Source organism: Salvia miltiorrhiza, chromosome 5 (assembly GCF_028751815.1).
Source record: "Salvia miltiorrhiza cultivar Shanhuang (shh) chromosome 5, IMPLAD_Smil_shh, whole genome shotgun sequence".
Taxonomy (NCBI): Eukaryota; Viridiplantae; Streptophyta; class Magnoliopsida; order Lamiales; family Lamiaceae; genus Salvia; species Salvia miltiorrhiza.
The window spans coordinates 4,869,929-4,892,334 of record NC_080391.1 but is presented as its reverse complement, the minus strand read 5'-3'; the positions used below and the strand labels follow the sequence as shown (position 1 = coordinate 4,892,334).

Genomic DNA, 22,406 nt, shown 5'->3' with positions numbered 1-22,406 from the left:
ACATCACCAACCAAATAATACATGAACAGACAAAAAGCCAAAACAGAAAAAAGAAACCGTACGGCAATGGCATTCCTTTTGAAAAAAATATTTGAGTGGCCTTATTATATAATCCACACATAAAAAGAAAAAATTATGGCAATAATAAGGAGGGGTCATAACAGAGTAGGAGCTAACTTTAGGGGGGAAAGTCGAAATTTTATTTTGTAAAAATAGAAAATTAAAGAACTGTTGGAATCAATGAAAGCGACTTGGCAACTACCTGCATCAATCCCCTCAAAAATATAAAAGGAAAAAAAAAAAAAAAAAAAGGTGTACCTACGTCAAATTTCTTTATTTACAACGTAATTCTAGTACGATACTTGCTTAGTATTAGAGCAACTCCAATGCTCGTTGGTTAGAGGGGTGTCTTAGGAGTGGGCTCCACCTAAGACACATCTCTCTCCAATGCATTGTGTCTTAGGTGGGTGCTTAGATCCTCATTTTCACAAAATTCATATTTCTACACTTTTATTTTTAAAATTCAAATTTTATTAAAATTAAAATTCTACATTACAATAATTTAAAGACATAATTTAAATACAATAAAAAAAATAAAAATTACAATAATTTTCTAGGGCTCAATCGGACCAAAACGAGACCAAATGTGCTCCTTCAAGTCCAAAGTGAGGCGAGCATGCATCTCCGCGTCTCGCATGGATGCTTGTCGTGCAACAAATGCACGAAAATCCGGCGGAGCATCGGTACGAGGTTGAGATGCGGCGCTACTCGAAGCTTCGTCGGCGTCTTCTTCCCACTCTGTTGCTTCTTCGCCTTCGTCCTCGATGATCATGTTGTGTAAAATGATGCACGTGAACATGATGTCGCTCATCGCCTCCTTGCTCCAAAGACGCGCTGGGCCTTTGACGATTACCCAACGAGCTTGAAGGACGCCGAAGGCTCGTTCAATATCCTTGCGAGCCGCTTCCTGCATCACTTTGAACCTCTTTCCCTTCGGATCCGTCGGATGTGTAGGACTCTTCACGAATACAGGCCAATTGGGATAGATGCCGTCAGTCAAGTAGTACCCACTTGTGTAGTAGGCGTTGTTGACTTGATATGTGACCGGCACCCCCATTCCTTGCAGCCGATCGTTGAACAACGTCGAGTTGTTGAGCACGTTGATGTCGTTGTTCGAACCAGGAGTCCCAAAAAAAACATGCCAGATCCATAGATCTTGCGAGGCGACGGCTTTGAGGATTAGGGCTGGGAAGTTCGGGATCGGGTATCGGGTACCCTATACCCAATTAATTCGGGATCGGGTATTTAGGGTGTGAAATAATCGGGTATCGGGTATACCCGAAATACCCGATATTTTAATTAATAAATTTTAAACTATTTAATTAAATTAAATATGAAAGTGAAATACCCGAAATACCTCCTAACCCCCTGTTCCCAAATCGTCCCAGGCTCTCAGCCCTACCGCTCACTCCCGCCCGGCCGCCGCACTCCAGTCTCCAGAAATCGTTACCGTCTCCGGTGTGGGAGGCGGCGCCCCTCGCCAGCCCGGCGTCGCCTTCGTTCACATTTAAGAGGCAGTCGTCCCAGCTTCCCCAATCCCACGAGGCCGCGACTCCCACCGCGACCCTCGCCCAGTCAGCACTCAGCAATCGCCCCGCCGTTCGCCGCCGAGCTTGTCTCCCCGCAGCAGCCGTGCCGCCTCCGAGCTCCGACGACAGGTGAGCTTCTTCTTCTTCTTCTTCTTTTTTTTTTTTTTTTTTTAATACAGATTTTGAATTCATTTCCTTGTCATTGTTGTCAATGTGGTTAGAGAGACTTGTTAGAATTTCGATTTGACGATTTCCTATTCTTGGTAAAATTTGCTGCATCGAATTTGTTAGAATTGTGTTTAGATGTTTGGTTTACTGTTTTGTTCGAATTTGTTAGAATTGATCGGGTAATTTAGGGTACCCGAATACCCGACTCGGGTACCCGAGTCGGGTATTAGGGTACCCGATTTTTTTCGGGGTTGGGGTCGGGTATAGGGTTTTGGTGTTATTCGGGTTCGGGTACCCGATTTTTTCGGGTAGGGTACCCGAACCAGACTCGATTCCCAGGCCTATCGAGGATGATGGTCGGTTCCCCCTGATCGCCACAAGTGTATGCGCCTTGCCATGTCGTTGGACAATTCTTCCACGCCCAATGCATGCAATCAAGGCTCCCTAGCATTCCCGGGAAGCCGTGCTTCGCTTCGTGCATTGCTAGAAGCCGTTGGCAGTCAGCGGAAGTCGGCCTCCTCAAGTACTCCGCGCCGAAGAGTTGAATAATGGCACGACTGAATCTCCGCAAGCACTCCAACGCTATCGACTCTGCAATCCGGAGATACTCGTCGTATTGGTCCGCTGCCCCACCGTTAGCTAGCATACGAACAGCGACAATGCATTTTTGCAATGGCGTGAAGCCGGGCCTCCCAAGTGCATCCGTGCGTTGTTGGAAGTATGGATCGGAGGCGACAGCATTAACGATGCGCAAAAACAACGCACGACGCATCCGAAAACGGCGGCGGAAGATGTTGTCGGGGTAGACTGGATATTCATCAAAGTAATCCGCGTGCAAACGTACAGCACCGGCTTCACGGTCCCGACGAATGAAAGCCTTCTTCTGCGCGCTTCGTCGCCGACGACGAGGTTGCTCTTCTGGATCACCAATATCTTGAACAATTTGGTTAAATTGTTGTACAAGATTGGAAAATTCTTCAGCACGTCACTCGTCCTCGTGGCTTGATGAGGAGGAAGACATTTTTTGTAGATGATTTTTTGATGTGGAGATGATTTTTTGATGTGGAGATGTGAAATGAATGAAGAAGAGTTGTGATATATATAGATAAAAGGAGGAAAAAAAAAGAAAAAAAAAGATGAATTCGGCCGTTTGCTTCCAACGGTCATTTAAAAAAAAATATTACAAACGGTCAAAATTTTCAAAAACTATCGAATAATTTTTTTTTTAATAGGCGCGTCCGCCGGACGCGCCATACACTTCTTCCTCTCACCCCGGGTCTTCGCCTCGCCACCCCTTCGAACCAGGACGGGTCTCCAGTGCGGCGACGTCTTCTTCACCCCGGCTCGAGGCTCCCTTCGCCCTCCGCGCTGTGGATGCTCTTACTAGTATAACTTTAGAAACAATATAAAAATAAACAAATGTATATATCTTGTTTGCCTATAGTTTACTTTTTACTTGTATAATTATAATTGAACTTGAATTTAATGCTCAAACACTAATTCACATGACTATAAAAATGAGTCACTGATTTGGAGCTCAATTTTAGAAGTTCATTAAAGATAAGCAAGTCAATATATTTATGAACTAATTTAAACATGTAAAACAATTCTTTTCACTTAAAACTACATCAAACAAAATTCACGAGATCGTATATTTCGGCGGATACTACATGCATATATATAGATAGTTAGATACGTACAGTAAAACGAAAATCACAAATTCTAACATAATATGATGGAGTGGGTATAAATTTGTAGCCAAAATTCTCAATTTTGAATCTGAAAAACATCTTAAAAAGACAAAGAGAGAGAGAGAGAGCTCATTAGTATTTAATAAAGTATTAATTAAATAGTTTTAAATAAGACTTAATACACCTTAGGGTGAGTTCTCTTTGGTTGTAAATTTATCATGGGAAAGGAAGGATAAACAAAATTTCACCCTTTAAATCCTTCATTTCTTTTCCCACATTTCCTACTTGACCATTACTCATTCCTCATGTACACTACAAAGGAGGGATAATATTATGTGTTAATAGGGGAATCTACCCACTTCAATAATATGTCTTGCAAAACTACCCACTTTCAAAGTCAAAGACCGAAAAGCAAGTTTGATGGTGATGGGTTGCTTGGTTTTTTGTGTAAAAGTTGATGATGATGGAAATTGTGTAAGAGTTGTGTAAGAAAACAGTTAAAATTGGTACAAAATGTGAGAAAACGTCACTTTCATGCATTATAAGATTAAATAGATTTGCAAATTTTGAATAAATTAGGGGACGTTTGTGTGTTACAAACATTAATACGAAGGCCAAAAAAATCACGAACATGTCAATTCTTAAGATTTTTTTTTTTTGAAACCATTAAACTATGTATCCGCCAGTAATTCGTAGCCGGCCGAAGTAGCCGCTGAAGTTTGTGACCGGCGGCTACTATTCAACGGCTACTAATTACTGGCGGATACTTGTGTTATTCGCTTCAAAAAAAATACTTTGTTCATAATTAGCATGATTGTGAATTTTTATCCTTCGTGATTTTTTATTGTTACATATGCACCGTTATTTTTAGATTTTTATTTAATTTTACAAGGGGAAATATGAGAGATAGTGAAATATGTACAGTACAAGAAGTACACATGGATGGGAAATATGAGAGATAGTGAATCTGCCAAAATTTGGATTATAGTGGGGGTAATAACACTCACTTTATGCATGATTTGACTACACAAAAAATAATAGACTTGCACATAAAATAATAAGAAATTATATACCAATTATTTGGAAATTCATATATTCGGTAATGAAATAATATTATATAGCCAAAAAGTAAAGTATCCGCCATTAAATTATTTGATTTATCAGTAGCCGCTAACAAAAAATATATGGCGGCTACTGAACTTTTTGTACGATTTTCTGGCGGATACTTGGTCTGTTAGGCAGAAAATAATATTTTATGTCAAATTATGTATAATTTTTAATTTTTCAGCTTGTTATGAATGTTTAAATATAACATACGCATTCCCCTTTTGTATTTGTTGCGATTTTTTACTTTTAATTTTTTAGTAAAAAATTAAAAGTACATACTGAGAAGGTGACTCTGCAAAAAATTTGGTTGTAGTGGGGCATTAATGCTAATTTTATGCATGCGTGAGGTGACATGCAATAATAGATTGAAGCCGTATTGAATGAACACTGCACTTCACGTGAACTTTTTGTAAGGAATCAAGTTTAGTCCTTATAAGGCTGCATTTGTGAATGACCAAAACACAAATTGAAATACTCACCTTGAATTTCATAAATTCAGGCATACCCTAAAGATTTGAGTGGTTTTGTGCGAGAGGAGGCAATTTGTGTTGAATTTCAGCCCGAAAAGGTGATTCTCCTGTATTGTTTGTATAAATTATAGTTTGCATGTTTAATCGTACGTTGTTTTTAACGTTGAGAGCATGTTTTACGTTATTTTAATGAATTTCTTTATTATCTGAAATTTAAAAGCATGTTAGGGAAATATTAAACTTTTTTCTAATATAATTGAATGTTTTGAACCCAAAAAATAAAGTATCCGCCAGAATATCATTAGAAAACGATAATAGCCGCCGACCCTACAAGGTCAGCGGCTACTGGTGTCGGATAATGATTTACTGGCGGATACTTCATTTTTCGAGCTTATTGTGATGTTTTGAACTTTTTAAACGTATTTTAATACTGTATTTTATGTGGTTTTATAGATGGAATTCGTGAGATACATATATGTGAGATACAACGGAGTCGTCGATGGTATACACTATGTTGGCGGGGCTACGGAGGTCCTTCCCCTCTTAAATGAAACAGTTGCGAGCCTGATATACAGCATCAACAATGTGCTGACAATGCATTCGTTGAGCCCGAACTATCAATTGTATTATTTGGCGACCAATCGATTTGGAAGGGAGACGAAATGCGTAATAAGTGACGACGATGATGTGCAAGGCTTGTTGGAAACTGCCGAATATCCCATGGTGTACGTTGAGCACAACAACGACCCGGTCGAAGAAGCGTACATCCCTACTTTTGATTTTGGCCAGGCTTCGGGATACGGAGATGATGAAGCACAATCTAGTCAGTATGAGACGTCGTATCATGCTCGCGAGAGCGCGCCTCCAACACAGTACTTTTCATGGGATGGGCAACTGTTGGACGAATCCGCATGGAATCTGAATGAAATGTGCGGGAGATTCAACCAGGTGCGGACGGATGACGATTCTGATGAAGAAGCCGTACAACCTGAAGACGAAGCCGAAGAACCTGATGACGATTCTGATGAAGAAGACGAAGAATACGATCCAACGAACGAGTCGGGCACAGATTCTGCCGCCTCTGAGGATTTATTAGACGATGATCTGATAGAGTTCACGGCGACCGAGCGAGCAGGTTGGATCCGACAAAGTAGAACCCGTCACGGAAATCCGACGGACTCGACCGGTGAACTATCTAATTGGATAGTTCCGTTGATTCCAGTGGACGCCACGACTTCGCTCGTTGCTCGCGAGAGTGAGCTGTCCAGAGTTGCTGATTTGGGGAAGAACTCTTTTTACAACAGTAAAGAAGAATTGGTCCTTGCTGTTGGCTTCTGGAATATGAAGCAAGGGGCTGAGGCAAAAGTTGTACGCTCAGATCAGGGACGCCTCTATTACAAGTGCAAGCACTCTGATAAGTGCAAGTTCGATGTGCGTGCATCTTGTCACGGCGGAGGGATGTGGGGAGTGCATAAGTTTAAAGAGCACTCTTGCGAAGGGGAGTTGGGCATTTTGAAACGAATAAAGGCACATTCGAATGTGGTTGCAGCTTATGTGGAAAAAAGAATACGCGATGACGGAGAGGTCATTAAGCCGAAATCTATTATGTCGGAGTTGTTACGTGAATTTGGCGTCAGAATCAAATATGATGTCGCGCTGCGTGCAAGAAATCTCAGCTTAGAGAAGATATACGGTCGAATTGATGATTCGTTCCTTCTTCTGCCCAAATATTTGTATGCCCTAACTCAAGCGAATCCAGGCACCGTGATGGATTTCGAAGTAGACGAAAACAACCGGTTCAAACATCTGTTTCTTGCTCTTGCGGCTTCCATCACACCTTTCTTCTTTTCGCTTCGGCCAGTGATTGTGGTCGACGGCATACACTTGAAGGGGAAGAACAATGGCATTTTGTTCGTCGCCGTGACAAAAGACGCAAACGAGCAAGTTTTTCCGTTGGCATTTGGTGTCGGGCCGATCGAGAATGATGAGTCATGGAAGTGGTTCCTCTCAAATGTGAGACAAACTTTTGGTCAGCCCGACAACTTACTAGTTGTCTCTGATGCGCATGTCTCCATTGCTAATGCTGTGAAGAGCGAGTTACCAAATGCTACTCACGGTCTTTGCTACTACCACTTGCAGAACAAAATTAAGGGCTACGGGCAAGCTGTAGTTGAGCTTTTCCGCCAGGCTGCATACGCCTACACGGACTCAGAATTTTCACGTGCAATGTCGGCTATGGCTCAATTGAAGCCGGCGGCGTACGGGAAGTTGATGCGCGTAGGCCCTGAGAAGTGGGCACGATCACAAAGTCCGGTGACCCGTTATAGTTTTCTTACATCTAATGCTGCCGAGGCTTTGAATGCCCGTTTGTTGTGGGCCAGACGCCTTCCTATATGCTCCATGCTGGAGGCAATCAGGATGGTTCTGGAGCAGTGGTTCAATGACAGACTTGCGTCTGCGGAAGAGAGCGATGACCTTCTTACTCCAGAGGCAAAACAGAAGATAAGTGCGGAGATCTCAAAGAGTCGTCGCTACACTGCGAAGAGGACCTCCGAGAGAAAATACAGGGTTCGTGCTGGTGATCGTCGCTTCATGGTTGACCTTCAAGCGAAGAGCTGTGAATGCAATGAATTCGACCTGGACGGCATGCCGTGTTCTCATGCGATCGCAGCCATTACGTATGCTAAATCTATTTTATTATAAAATTACAGTTATTAGATGCCTACTAAATATTAGCTTTCTTTTCGCAGTGAGGCGAAAGAGCCAGTGGAAGATTACGTGGAAGCTTACTACTTGCGGAGTTCACTGGTTCAAACATACTCCGGAGCAGTAAATCACTTGCCTCCCTTAGAGCACTGGGAAATTCCGTTTGAAGTTGCATCTGATATTGTTTTGCCAAACCTTTCTCGGCGACAAGCTGGTCGACCAAGAGAATCTAGAATTCCTTCAGCTGGTGAGAGGCCGACTCAAAGGACCACAACAGCGGATGCATCAAGTAGTCTGGGAAAACGAGCACCCAAAACCTGTGGTCTATGTGGCTCGCCTGGCCACACACGTAGAGCATGCAAGGGTACGGGCTGGGAGCAGTAGCTTAATTACCTTTTAAATTAAATTTTGATGGATATTGTTGTTGGGAGTATTGGATACTGATTGAATCTGGAAAAGGTCGGCAAATCATCCACCAGCTTCCAAGTCCAGGACTGCACGGGTCGGCGCACGTCCACTCCTAATACAAATGCGTGTAGCACCAACAAGTGGGCCACACGGAGGTACAACCCGCCGTCGGTGTCAACCACTGGATTGACGGTGTCGAAATATATATCCGCCAGCTCCCGCACTGACACCGGTTGAGAGCGGCAAAATTGTCTAAATGTATGAGCCCGACTCAGATCGTGCTCAGCCTCGGGGTCAAAAGGATCATCCCCAAAGGACAATCCTGTCACGAGAGCGAAATCTCTCGGAGTAAACTTAACGTTCCTCCCGTTGATGTAGAAGCAGATCTCATCATCCTCATCGTCTCTCGTGATCTTAAGATGACGAGAGACAATATGGTGCAATGCAGCATTGCACTTCTGGCCCGGCTGCCAATCCAACATCATCCCAAAGCACCCATGCCTGAACGTATTCTCCAGTGCAAAACCGCCAATTTCGTTTAGTCTCGAGACTACTGTCGATAGGTAAGTAATATTGTTGTACGTACTGATCTCAACTGCCACACGATTGATTTGCTCGCGCCTCGAATAAGGGACCTATTCAATACAAAAAATAACTCAATTTACAAAGCATAATGAATTAACAAACATCAACTAATAATAATGCATAATTAACTATTAAATTACTAGAAACATAAATAAAAAAATATAGAACCACAATAAACAAGTATCCGCCAGTAATTAATTTTTTTAAGAAGTAGCCGCCTGGTGTTTTCAAACCCGGCGGCTACTTCTTAAAAAGATTAATTACTGGCGGATATTAGGTAATTATGGTTCTATATGTTTTTATTAGTATGTTATAAATTTTTAAATTCTGAATAACCAAAAAAACGTTATTATTTTATGCGTAATACAGTAAAATTAACCTAATGATCTAAATAGACGATTAAATATATCTAAATATGCTTCAACTAAATAAAAATTCTAACAACACTGAAACTATACTCAAACTTGTAACAGCACTCAACTACACTATATCTAACATATACGAAACATATAAATAAATCTAACAAATACTATATCTAAATCAAAATTCAATACTATACAAAACATATGAAAATTCGAAACATATAAATTGTAACATACAAACATATAAATTCTAACATAATGATTCTAACATAAAAATTCACCCATATACAAAACATATAAAAATTCGAAACATACAAAACATATACTTACTTAAAAATATACAAAATTCGAAACATATACAAAACATATAGATTCTTAACATATAAATATATCTAACATATACAAAACAAATAACAAGTATACTTACTTGGTTTGAAGAAGAAGCCATGGCGTGAATTGTGTAAAATATTGTGTAAATGGGCTGATTTTTTCCTTCTCTCAAGTGGAGTGCGGCTGATTTGAAGAAGAGGAACCAAAACAATGGATTTTTTCCTCCAGCGGCTGATTTTTTCCTTCTCTCAAGTGCGCGGCTGCTTCTCTACTTCTTAACCCTAATTTAACATAAAATATTGTGTAAATGGGCCCTACCCAATTTATCTCTCTTATCAAAGCTTCAATTTTTTCAAACAAATCCCACAAAAGCCGTGCCCACTCAATTCTAGCCGCCCGTGACTTAATTTGCTGCAAAGCCTATAGATTCCCACCCTATAAAGCTTCACCCTTGCCGGTTGAATTGTCCAATCACAATTAAATTAGCTTTAGCTCTTCAAAATTGAAAAAAATACAACAACCATTAATTGGAACGATAATAAATAAAATTTATGTATATTGTGATATAAAAAGCAGTAATAAATGACATGGTACTATTATCCGCCAGTAAAACGTATCCGCTAGAAGTAGCCGCTTAGGGTTTCTTTCACGCGGCTAATTCTAGAGGATACGAATTACTGGCGGATAATTATATGGTAGGCTCTCTAGTATTTTACTGTTTCATAATATATGATTATATATTATTTTTATCCAACATTTTCTATTATTTTATGCGTTAGGCTATATTAATTCCTGTTAAATAAAATAAAATAAAAAATTCGAGACTTATTACACCACTATAATCCAAATTTGTCTAAATAGAAGCCTATTATGTATTTCTACTTCATAGAATATATTTAAAAAAAAAATACAAAATTAAGGTAAGTTTGTGTATAATAAAACAGAAAAAACCCGGCGGCTAATGCTAGCGGCTATGTTTTACTGGCGGATAATGTATACATTAGGTTCATAATTTTTTTTTGTTTCCAAATATACTTAAAGTACAATTTTTTTCATCCTCGTATTACTGTTTTATTATACACAAACTTACCTTCATTATTTTCAAACTTAGGGCATTATACGTCAATCATCTTACAATAATTGCACATTTATCTGGTTTTGTGCATTTTTAACTACCTATCTTACACATTTTCTTACACAATTGTACTTGTGTAAGAAAAGTGTAAGAACTTTTACAAAAAACCAAGCAACCCATCACCATCAAGTGTACTTTTCGGCTTTGACTTTCAAAGTGGGTAGTTTTGCAAGACATTTTATTGATGTGGGTAGATTTAATTCCAACCCTAATATTATCACACCATTTTTGGAGGGATAATATTATCCCTCCTTTGTAGTGTAAATAAGGAATGAGTATCAGAGTATGGCCAAGTAGGAAATGTGGAAAAAGAAATGAAGGATTTAAAGGGTGAAATTTTGTTTATCCCTCATTTTCTCATGATAAATTTACAACCCAAGAGAACGCAGCCTTAAGAGTTAAGAGAGAGCTCATGGTGCGGACCATATATAATTTTTGTCTTAACTTTTTTAATCAACTCGATATTCCCAAACACCATGTAAAAGGGAAATTAACTTTTTTGTTAATTATATATAGTTTCAACGTTTGTACTTTAACATGATGGATTAATTATATATACATGCACATTATATTTAAATTTTGGTATAACAATTAATGTTTATCATGACAGGGGAGAAAGAAACGAATTTATCCTTATAATAAAGCGATGGTTCTTTAAGAGGTAGAAATGTGATGAAATTGGTCACTGAAGGTTTATAGTATTTCTTTTAGGGGGTCACGATATGTTCATTATGGCTATACTAAAGGTTAAAAGTAGTAAGTTTTTTTTGAAGGAACTATATGTTATTCCAAACGTCATTATTTGCTTTTAATTAGAAATAGTAACTTAATGCTATAATAAAGTCAAATATTATTCGGCTGATAGCCTTTTTGACATTCTTACAGAATTTTATCTAATTGATTATGCAAGTAATTATGGTCGTGTCGAATTAAAGACATAATTGTTTAAGCTCTTTTTAATTGTTTATGAAAGTGTGTCCGTTTTATTTTTGAAGTACCACCATGTTTAATTAGTCAAAACTATATAATGAAGGGAAATTCTATTCATATAAATAAAATTATGAAAATAATAATATTTCTGATCAAAATACATTGTTAGTGTGTTGCGTAACAAAGTAAAATACAATGGAGTACATTTTTTTTCCATTTATAACCGTATATTTTGAACAGTTACACACTTTTACCATTCACCCTTTTACTATTATTGCATACTTTTGCGAAGAGGTGGGTAATAGTGTAAAATACATTGTTACACAATTTTTATGAAATTGTGAAAATCGTGTATTTTATATTGTTTCACAATTTTCGCTAAAGTGTGTAATAATTAGTTGGAGGCGACAGTGATGAAGACTCGACGACGATTCTTCCTAATAAAGCTGAGAATTGAGAGGGAGAATGAAACCCTATAGATTGAGGATTTCAGATTGAGAGAGAGAGAGAGAGACAGAGAAACTAACAAGGAGAGAGAGATCGAGGCGGCAAGGTGATGTTGTTGTCCGCCACCATGTGGAGGTGAAGACTGCACAACTAGGATAGTCAGTGAGGCCGAGGCCGATCGTGAAAAGCAAGGAGTGGTCGATCCGAAGGGAGACCTGGAATAGGCACGTAACGGAGTTGAGGCCGCAGAAGGTCTGTGTGAAGGCATCGCCAATCATTATCGCATTCTGCGATGATTGTGGCAGAGAAGACCAATGTTTCAGGGACGACAGTTGGGAGATTAGAGCATCCGCATTGGGACCTCCTTGATAGCCTCCTTGATAGCCTCCTTGATAGTGTTTGTGTTATTGAGTAGGTAGTGCTGCATTGGGGTTCCTTGATAGCCTCCTTGATAATATTAGTTTTGATTTTATGTTTTTCATTTAAATTTTATTGCATAATTTAAATTGCATATTTAAATACTGGATTAAACATAAAATTTAAAATTACTTAAAACATAAAAAAAAATACATAAAAATTTAAAAAACCTAAAACATCATTAAAATCACATAATTAAAAGCCTAGGATAGACCACGACGCCTGAGCACGTCGGCGACCATGGACGCGTGCAATGCACGTTGTGCGTCCGTCATGTTCGTCGTATTCGTGTTCAGGAGCTGCATGTCGAGCTCCCTCTCCCGGAGATCGTTCCTCCGCTGGTACTGGGCGGTGAATGCCCTCATCTGCGCGTCGTTCCTATCCAACCTCTCCACAATTTCTGGTGGAGGATCCGAGCTCGTATGCGACGCTGCAGCCTTCCCTTTCCCTTTCGCCGCCGCCTTGGCCGCCGCCTTCGCCGCCTTGTTGCCAATGGGCCGAGCAGAAGAGATCTCCTCGCCCGACGCCGAGGTGGTGAAGCCGCCCTCTTCCGTAGTCTTTGTCCTCTTGGAGGCATGCACGTCTCCAAGGAGGTACATCGACTTGAACTTGGGATTGTGCCGGAGAGTTCTCCACGCGTTCCAGAAATTGAAGGAGGCATTGGTTGGGCTTCTAGCCTTGAAGATGGTTTGGGCCTTTTCACGAGTCATATCATCCGAATGACCGGACGGCCAATTGTTGCTCGTCTCCACCCAAACAGCTTCCCAGAGACGCACATCCGCGCTCACCCGGGACCAGTGGCCTTGAAGTTGCTTAATGCCGAGGTCGACGCCGATGATGGGGCACACACGTTCGCGGATCCGGCCCCAATATGACTCTCCCTTCTGATCCGTCCCACGGATCGAGTCGTTGGTCTCCTCCGCCCAAATTTGGACGATGAGATCCGTATGCTGTGGAAGGTAAGTATGACGGTAAACTTTTGGTTTGTCGTGCTTCATTTTGGTGGCCTTTTCCTTCCTCCGGCCGCCTTTTTTTGGTGGGGAGACACTCTGCTGAGCACTCACCGGTTCCTCCTCGGGCGGGCTCTCCTCCAAGTTGATTCCTCCCATATCGGGATGATAATCGGAGGAGAGATCAGGGCACCAATTTGGATCGTAGAAAGGGTTGTGTGGATCCATGACGGAGAAAATTGTAGGAGAAGAACAGGTGTGAAGAGAAGAAGGAAGAAGGAGAAGAGGTGTGGAGAAGAGAAGAAGAAGATGGGTGTTTTAAAGAAGAAGAAGAAGGGAAAATTAAAAAAAAAAAAAAATTAAATCCGTCGGTCAAAGGTGCGGAGACCGAGGAGCTGCAGTCAAAAAGTGTATATAAATTCGAATTTTCGATTTTTTCATTTTTTTTTTTTAAATTGGGCGCGTGCATTGCACGCGCCATCTCCTTCGCCCTATCGAGGATACTCGATAACTCGAGGAGTCCTCGAGGAGCTCCTCGCCGCATCGCCCTCCTCGAGGACGATGGTCTCCTCGAGTACCCCATCGAGGACCCGCGATGCGGGTGCTCTTAGAGTTTAGGGGAAGGGAATGCAAGTTGGGTGTTTGTTTTATACTCCATTCGTCCCATTACAAATGTCTCATTACTTTTGGGTACGAAGATTAAAGAATGTGTAATTAGTAGATAAAGTGGATTGGTGGAAATTGTTTAAATATTATTTTAAAATTAAGTATATAGAGATAATATGGTGGGTGGACCCATAAAATTTAATTAATTAATTAATTAATTGTCAAAAAGAGAATAAGACATTTGTAATTGGAGATCCCATTATAGAAAGTGGAATATTTGTAATGAGACGGAGTGAGTATTTTTTTTAAAAAATTATTAAGGATATTTTGGTACATTTATACTAAAATGGTAGTATATTTTAGTTTTTTATGCTTATCGGTACACTTTCCTTTTATTAAGTGTGGGGAGGTATATAATTTTATATTTTTCACTTTTTACGTTAGTTGGGTACACATGAACAGTTGTAGTTGATTGGTGATTTATCAATGAAACAATCTACTATAGAAACTTTTTTTTTTTTTTTTGGAGAATCAAAAGGTAATGCATTATTACTGAAGATGAGTGTTAACAATGATGAACGGTAGTCGGTGGTCGTCGGATTTCTTTTCGCTTCCACCGCGCGCCGTGAACTGAATCACACTGGCAGCTTGCGGGTCGAATCGTTTGTATTTTGATTAGAGGTGTAATCGAATCGAGCCGAATAGTATCTTGTCCAAGTTTGACTCGTACTAATCGAACTGCTCGTTTAATTATCGATCGAGCTTTAATCGAGTCGAATACATGCCGAACCTAATCTAACTTTTTAAATTTAAATTTGTATTTAAAATTTTAGTTATTTTTTTAATACATAAGTTACTTTTCAAATATATAAATTATTTTATTCACAACAATGTATATATTTACTATTTTCTGGTAAATAAATGATGTTAATTAGATACTTAATTCAAATATTACTAATTATAATATAAAATATAAGACATTTAATTAATAATCTTATGTTTTTAAGATAAATCACTTAACGAGCTTGTTCACGAGCTAATGAGCCGAGTATCGTCATGTTCAAGCTTGACTGGTTTAGCTAAACGAGCTGCTCATTAAATTATCGATCGAACTTTTATCAAATCGAACATCAAATAGCTCACGGGTAGCTTGACTCGTTTACTGCCCTAATTTTGGTGATGTATAAAACTGGCAATTAAAATTTAAAAGGAAATTAAACTAGTAGTATTTCTTTTAGGTAAAACAAAGGAAATTGGGACCCCACTTAGCCTTACTTTGATTGGCCACAATATTTAGGAGTATGACCCATAAAGATCTCAACGAATTTGTATTCAATTAATTGATCTCTTTCTTATAGAAAAAACAAAAACATCACTGTCCGGGTTCTTGAAAATAAAATGCCTCAAATTCAATCATTTGAAAGAAAGGCCTCTAATTCAAATTTCGCATATCCAAAATAACAGCGACGTAATAAGTCTAATACTTTCGCTTAGCTATTTCAAAATTATACTCCCTTTCCAGTATTTTAAAAATAGTTAGGGTGCGTTTTACTTTTGATTGTGAAATGATGGATAAAAAAGATGAGAATTTTTATTTTATCTTTTATCATATATTTATTAGAGATGAAAAAATGAGAAAATATTGAAAAATAATTTTACACCACTATCCAAAGATACTACTTTTTTTAATCATTGATAAAAAAAATGAGTGAAAAAACATTTCACCTTGCCCGAATATATATATTTTTTTATCATATTTTTTTTAATATTTCATCAAAGTAAACACACCTTTATTCATCTAATTATTTCAAAATTATACATCCCACCGATAAACCGTTAAATTATGTTTATCAACAATTTCGATTTTGATATGTGCAAGAGGAAGAAAATTCACCAACCTCCAAAATGTCAATTTCAAGCGAGGGTGAATTAAGTTGCCACATAGCAGAGCACAGCTGAAGCGGAATAAGCGGTGGCGAGGAAGATGAGTGGGAGATGATGTGGAAAATTTGATTTTCTTTTAATGTTTAATAATTATAGTATGCATATAGTGATTTTTCTTTTGATGTTTAGTAAGTAGTATGTATATATTGATTTTTTTAAAAATAATGTCACAGCATTCTTGGTCGTCCATGTTACTTTTACTTTATTGAAATTTTGGTTCCAATTGAATAATTGAGATAATACAAAATATATATATTTATAAATTTGAATAAAAAAGTCATTATAAATTTAAAATTTACTATTATCTTCTAAAAAGAACGTTTACTTTGCATAATTGACAAGGTGCATGATTGAAAAATTTTCTCCTCATATTAGGATTCCTCCAATCTCACTCTTTCATTGAGAGATAAATTAAGTAAAACTAGCTCAAATGATTGAAATAATAAAAGATATTGAGATATTCCAAAGCTCTCTAATCCATCTAAATAAACAAGAGATCTGTTGTGCCCTAAAAAATCAGTAGTAACAGAAAATACGAAAAAGCAGTAATGAACACGAGGTTTACGTGGTTCTATCGGAAAGATCTACGTCCACGAGATTGTTTGGGTGTTTTTTTTATATATGTTCGTAAAATAATGATCATGATACAGAGATATTTGCCCTTATTTATAGGTAAATCTAATCATACTCGACTTAGGAGTTTTTATACTTATCTTCTACTCTTTATGTTGATCTTTAGCCTTAAAGATATGACTGCCTTCAAAATAAGGCATATCCGATGAAGGATAGAGTCTATAACGGGGTACAGGACTGATTAGGGCTAAACATGGTTGTTTGGGCCAAATCGGTCCTGTTCAGGCCGGCTCAGGCTCGTTTGGGCTGAATCAAGCCTGTTTGATTGTGATTTCTTTCATTTTCCCTTATATTGATCCACGATCCAAAAAAATACATATTTTAATCCTCATCAAGATCAATCTTACTATTTTTATCTATAAAGACTAAGCCTCAAAAGTCAAAAGTAAACACATCCTAATAATATGTTAAATTTACATTTTCGTCCATCTCACAATACCATGCATAAGCTATTTCTGAACATGATCCGATCAATATGATCTATCATTATTTCTCCACTTCAATCATAAAAATAGACGGCTTTTTCAATTCATAAGATACTTATTTACTACTTTTATTTATTAAAACTCTTTTATTGAATAAAATAAGCATACTCTTCCACAATTGAAGTAGTATTTTATAAAATAACAATATAAATATTAGGACGAGATAGATTGTAGGCTAGTTTATAAGGGGTAAAGTTGGAAGAACAAGATGGCTAAAGAATTACTACTATAAAATAGGCCCGACAAGGAGGATCCTGCAAAGCGTCCATTTTATTTTTAAGATTGCTTTTCTTCGGCATCCAGTTTCCCCCCATTTTTTGAAAAAACAAGAAATAATACTCCCTCCGTCCCATGAATTTTGATACGCTTGGTTTCGGCGCGAGAATTAAGGAATTGTAGATTAGTGTTTTAAGTGTGTAGTTAATAAATTAAGTATAAAAGTGATAAAGTAGGAGAGAGAAGGTAATAATTATTACCTTATTTAGAAATGTGTCAAGATTCGTGGGACGGCCCAAAAAAGAATATGTGTCAAGATTCGTGGGACGGAGGGAGTAATAGATATTCCATCATTTTCTCCCACTCTACGTGCCATAGGGCTTGTTTGATACGGGACAATTAGGATATACTTTCTCTGTCCTTTGAAGCTTGAGCAATTATTTTTCGACACGAGTTTTAATAAATTAGTATTTTATATGTAAAGTGTGATAAGTGAAAAAAATAAAAAAAGTGAATAAAGAGAAAAACTTAATTTTGTCATATAAGAAAAGTGATCAAGCTTCGGGAACAACTCGAAAAGGAATATTACTTAAGTTTCGTGGGACGGAGGGAGTATAATATACATATGATATTTAATACAATACGAAGCACACGGTTCTTTATAAATCTAAAGTTCAAAAATATTATACAGATTTAAGTGATTATGTATACCACCTACGAAGGTGGTACATGTATTACTCAAATCTTAATTATAACTATTATTAACTTTATATAATCTTAATATATCATATCAAACAATATATTACATTTTACAGATATTTTAATATATTTTTACCAAATATGATATTAAAATATACGACATATAATAAAAGACATCTCAGTCAAATATATCACACCTTATCTTATACCGTATACCAGACGAGCCTTCTACATAAGTAGTACTCCTATAAATTTTGATTGAACAAAGAAAATTTTGGCCACGATGTGGAACATGGAGTGTTTACAATTTGGTTTAAATCATAAATTGAGTAAGATCAAATCTTATTTGTTCGATTTAGTTTGGTTTACGGTTTGAAAAATATGATTTGGTTTATAATTTTAAAAAATTACTATTATTTATGTATTTTAGGTTTTATTTTTGAAAAATATAAATTGAACTAAACCGCAAATCATATTAAAATAATAAAAATAATATCAAGAGCTTTGCGATATTTTAAATTAAGTTCCGATCCATTAAAGTAAATAAAAAATTAATCTTACTGCCTTTATTTAATAAGACTACATTTCAAAAAGTAATCGCCCCTTGAAAAGAATAGAGAGAGTAATCCTTAAAGCATGACTCAAATTCAATGTTTTAATTAAATCGATGAAGTCTTCGGATAGCTCACTATATATATATATAGTAGTGCTATTTAACCATATTTTGTGCGGACAAATTTTGTCCAAATAGCATTATTGATATATATATATATATATATATATATATATATATATATAGGGTGTGGTTCTAGAGAGAACTACATTATATGTGAGAACGTGAGAACCATCAAATCTAATACATTCACTGTAAAAATTAATGCATTCGCTGTTAAAATTAATGCACTCAAAAAAATAAAAAAAATTGCTCCCTTCCGGATTCGAACCCAGGATCTGCATTCATCCAACAAGATGATACATCCACCGTAGATCTTGATGATCGAATGGCTGAAAATGGTTATCCGTTCTTTTTTTATTTATGGTTCTTTCTTGAACCTCTCCATATATATATATATATACTCTCTCCGTTTTTTTATAAGTGTCCTATTTAGTTTATTTTTTTGTTTCTCAATAAGTGTTCCATTTTAAAATTTGAGAGTATATTTATGATATTTTTTCTATTTTACCCTTATTTAATACTAATATGAATGTAATAATTAGTTGTATATATGCATTTATTATGATAATTACTAAGGATACAAATGTAAAATATTTTATTTTATAAGTATGTGTATTTTGACGGCTGAAGACACTTAATAAAAACGGAGGGAGTATCTCTTTGGAATGAGGTTGAATGTACCACACTTTATGTCCCACTTTGTGTCCCACTTTCAATTTTATTTATTTTCTTATATATTTTTTCTTCAATTTCAACTTTATATGCTTTAGTTTAATTTTGTGATTATTAACTAGGGTTTATTCCATCAATCTAGGATATATAATTATTTTTTATTATTTAATTTCACTTTTATTAGTTAATAATAGGTTGATAAATTCAAAGTCATGGTATATACTTTTTAAAAAAATTAATTTTTTAAAATAAAAATTAAATATAATTCATAGTATCAAAATAAATTTTATTTTTATAAAAAATATTTTTAAAATAATAGATATAAGAATGGGACACAGTGACACACATAAAATTATGAGACACTGGATCTCATCTCGTATCTCTTTATTGTTTTGTTTGTATTAAAACTGTTGGGATTCTTTAATACATCAATTTCCGTAGAAATTACGGCGTTTGCTTAAAACGAGCAATTTAGCAAATTGACCTAAATAGAAAGTTGCGATCCATGGAAAGGTTGAAAATATTAAAATTGGGATCACAGTGAAAGGCCAAAGTGACACAACATTAATGAACCCAAAAAGAAATTGTGAAAAGACAAAGTGATCGGACATGAGTATCTTGCTGCTAGATTTTCTTTCATGCTAAATAGGTACTTATTTCTTTTTTTAATAAATAAATAAATATAAATTGTTCATTTTTCCTAAATCGAAAAGATCCAAGTATCATCAGAATTGATATTTCCGGTTTTCACCCTTGAAAAATCCATTCTTGTAAGACTAGCTTCACGGATTGATTGTTAAAAAAACTGCCTACGTTAATTAATTAAGAATAGAAATACTGAAGCAAATGTAGAGTTAATCATATTCATATACAGTATATTTTTCTCACATAAATTGAGCAGCAACTATTGCAAGATGCATGAACTGAAATGGAAACATTTATTAATGGTTGGACCCATATGATCACAAGCAACTTTGAGAATTCTGGCTCCAATGTGAATCTTGATTTATCATCTTTTTGCAACTCTCAGCCTTTCTCCTGAATCTGATTCATCCCAGTGTTTTGTCTGGGAATATTAATTTCATGGAATTAATTACCTAGCTGATCAAACAAATATACAGTGTCAATTAATTAAAACAAGACATATAGATAATTTTAGAATATCTTACAGTAAACACTTGAATTCAAAGAACATTAGAATCTCAATCTTCGATCACATCTTAAAATGTTCAAGTCTTATCTTAGATCCAAAAACGAGGCAATTGTATATTGCTTTTAATCCTATGATCCTATGAAATATATTTTATTCCGATTGCGTCGGAAGTGTCTCATATGTTATGTTTTATTTAATTCTATTAAATATTTTTTTAGCTCATTAATTAGATTATTAAATGGAGTTGTGTTAAGCAAGCATTGAATCTACTATTTTTTTTTCTAAATGGAATAGAACACTTAGGAAATTAACTAGGACACTTGAAATGAGAAATTTAAAAAAAAAGTAAAATAAGACACTTGAAGTGGGAGGGGTGATGTATTATTTAGACGTATATTTAATTATTTTGTTTATTTTATAAAAAAAAAACCCGACACACTTTCTGGATAGCTTTTATAATTTGAACATTTTCGGCCCAAATATATAGGATAGAATAATTACAAGTTCTGTTCATTGTTAGTTAACTCTTAGTTGTCATTCTCATTCAAACTGCACGATGCATACAGGAAACTGGAGTTTAGAATTCAAATTAAGAATTGGCAACACATTTCTTTTAGATACATACAATATATTTTGTGTAATTTAGTGCATGTTCGTTTAATTTTTTTAGCTTTTTTACTAATTTTATTGTTTTAGTTAATTCTCAATAATTGATTTACTGAAACAAATAAGTACCTAAATAATTATATATACAAGAAATAAATCCTAATAAAAACAAAAGTATAGAAAGTTAATTAACTAGATTTAACTAGAGAACTATAAAGTCCCACCGGCGGCGTTTGGGCTATATTTTGATTCAATATTGGAGTATAATTTGTAATAACATGATTATTATTTGATTAATTTAAGTGTATTATACATGTATCTTCTTCTTCCTCTCTTTTTTTTTAAAAAAGAAACTAAAGTATAAATAAACCGAAGGTTAGGCAATCCTCAAATCACCTACGCTTTTAGGATTTTACAAGGACTAAATTGCCTGATATACCTATAAATAATGTTGGGGAGATTTTGGTGGCTGCTAGATTGCAATTGCTTATTGGCATTCATCATGTTTATAGATGGTCGCTCATATATAGTTTAGCTCATTTTATGCTAGTTTGTGCTCAGTCCCGTATTTAGACACAGAATTATCATATACTCCCTCCGTCCCACTGTATCTGAGACTCTTTTTATTTTGGGCGTCCCACTGTAAGTGAGACTCTTTTCTTTTTGGATAAATTTTTTTCCCTTTAAACACATTTTCACTTTTTCACCTACACACAAAGTACACCTTTCTTAATTCTCGTGCCCAAAAAAAATGTCTCACTTATAGTGGGACGGAGGGAGTATATATATGGTTGTTAGATATTCTTCTTACTGATTTATCATCGTAGTAATATATTTTTGATTAAAAATAAAATAAAAAATAAAGAGGTTATCAATTTTGGGTTCGAAGGATATAAGTATATGTTAAATTTGTATTAATTTTTAATGAAATTGTTCTAATTAAGTATCTATGAAAATTAATAAAATAATTAATACTAATATAAGGGATTTTAGTAAAAAAAATCACGAACTATTTTGAATTTGCAATTTTAACGTGACTTTTGATGTGTGCCGAATTAAATCACTACATTTTCAACTTTTGCAATTGCGTCTTCCAATTTTTTTTTTCGTTCACCAGAATATTGAATTGGAGCTTATTTGGTAAAGACGACATCGTTTTTGTGAGGCTTAAATGATGTTGTTTCGTACAATATCAATTAAACATTTCTCCAAATTATAAAGGGATTGCATCCTGTATTTGCACCATAATTTTCAATATTCAGCAAAAATTGAAAATGTGGTAATTTAATTTATCGCACTTCAAAAGTCACGTTAAATACAAATTCAAAATATTTCGTGATTTTATTTGCTAAAACCCCAAATATAAACAACATAAAAGTACTCTCTATTTTTTTAAAGTTTTAGGTTTCGAGCCCTGAATT

The 22,406-nt window shown here is 36.0% G+C and overlaps 4 protein-coding genes across 4 annotated transcripts; 2 read left to right on the top strand and 2 right to left on the bottom strand.

The window, feature by feature from the left end:
* Positions 1-258: 258 nt before the first annotated feature.
* Positions 259-1,117, bottom strand: LOC131024814 (uncharacterized). Its single transcript, XM_057954350.1, has 2 exons — positions 642-1,117; positions 259-262 (listed from the first exon to the last, which is right to left on the bottom strand). Exons 1-2 carry the CDS (start codon positions 1,115-1,117, stop codon positions 259-261), a joined length of 480 nt encoding a protein of 159 aa, XP_057810333.1.
* A 917-nt stretch (positions 1,118-2,034) lies between these two features.
* On the bottom strand, positions 2,035-2,529 carry LOC131024813 (uncharacterized). The gene has a single exon (XM_057954349.1). It carries the CDS (start codon positions 2,527-2,529, stop codon positions 2,035-2,037), a length of 495 nt encoding a protein of 164 aa, XP_057810332.1.
* Positions 2,530-4,662: 2,133 nt separating this feature from the next.
* Positions 4,663-7,175, top strand: LOC131024812 (uncharacterized). Its single transcript, XM_057954348.1, has 3 exons — positions 4,663-5,123; positions 5,479-7,054; positions 7,165-7,175. Exons 2-3 carry the CDS (start codon positions 5,479-5,481, stop codon positions 7,173-7,175), a joined length of 1,587 nt encoding a protein of 528 aa, XP_057810331.1. The 5' UTR covers positions 4,663-5,123.
* A 29-nt stretch (positions 7,176-7,204) lies between these two features.
* LOC130985359 (uncharacterized) lies at positions 7,205-8,149 on the top strand. Its single transcript, XM_057908296.1, has 2 exons — positions 7,205-7,703; positions 7,776-8,149. The coding sequence occupies exons 1-2, from the start codon at positions 7,252-7,254 to the stop codon at positions 8,113-8,115; spliced, it is 792 nt and encodes a 263-aa protein (XP_057764279.1). The 5' UTR covers positions 7,205-7,251; the 3' UTR covers positions 8,116-8,149.
* The last annotated feature ends 14,257 nt before the right edge of the window (positions 8,150-22,406 follow it).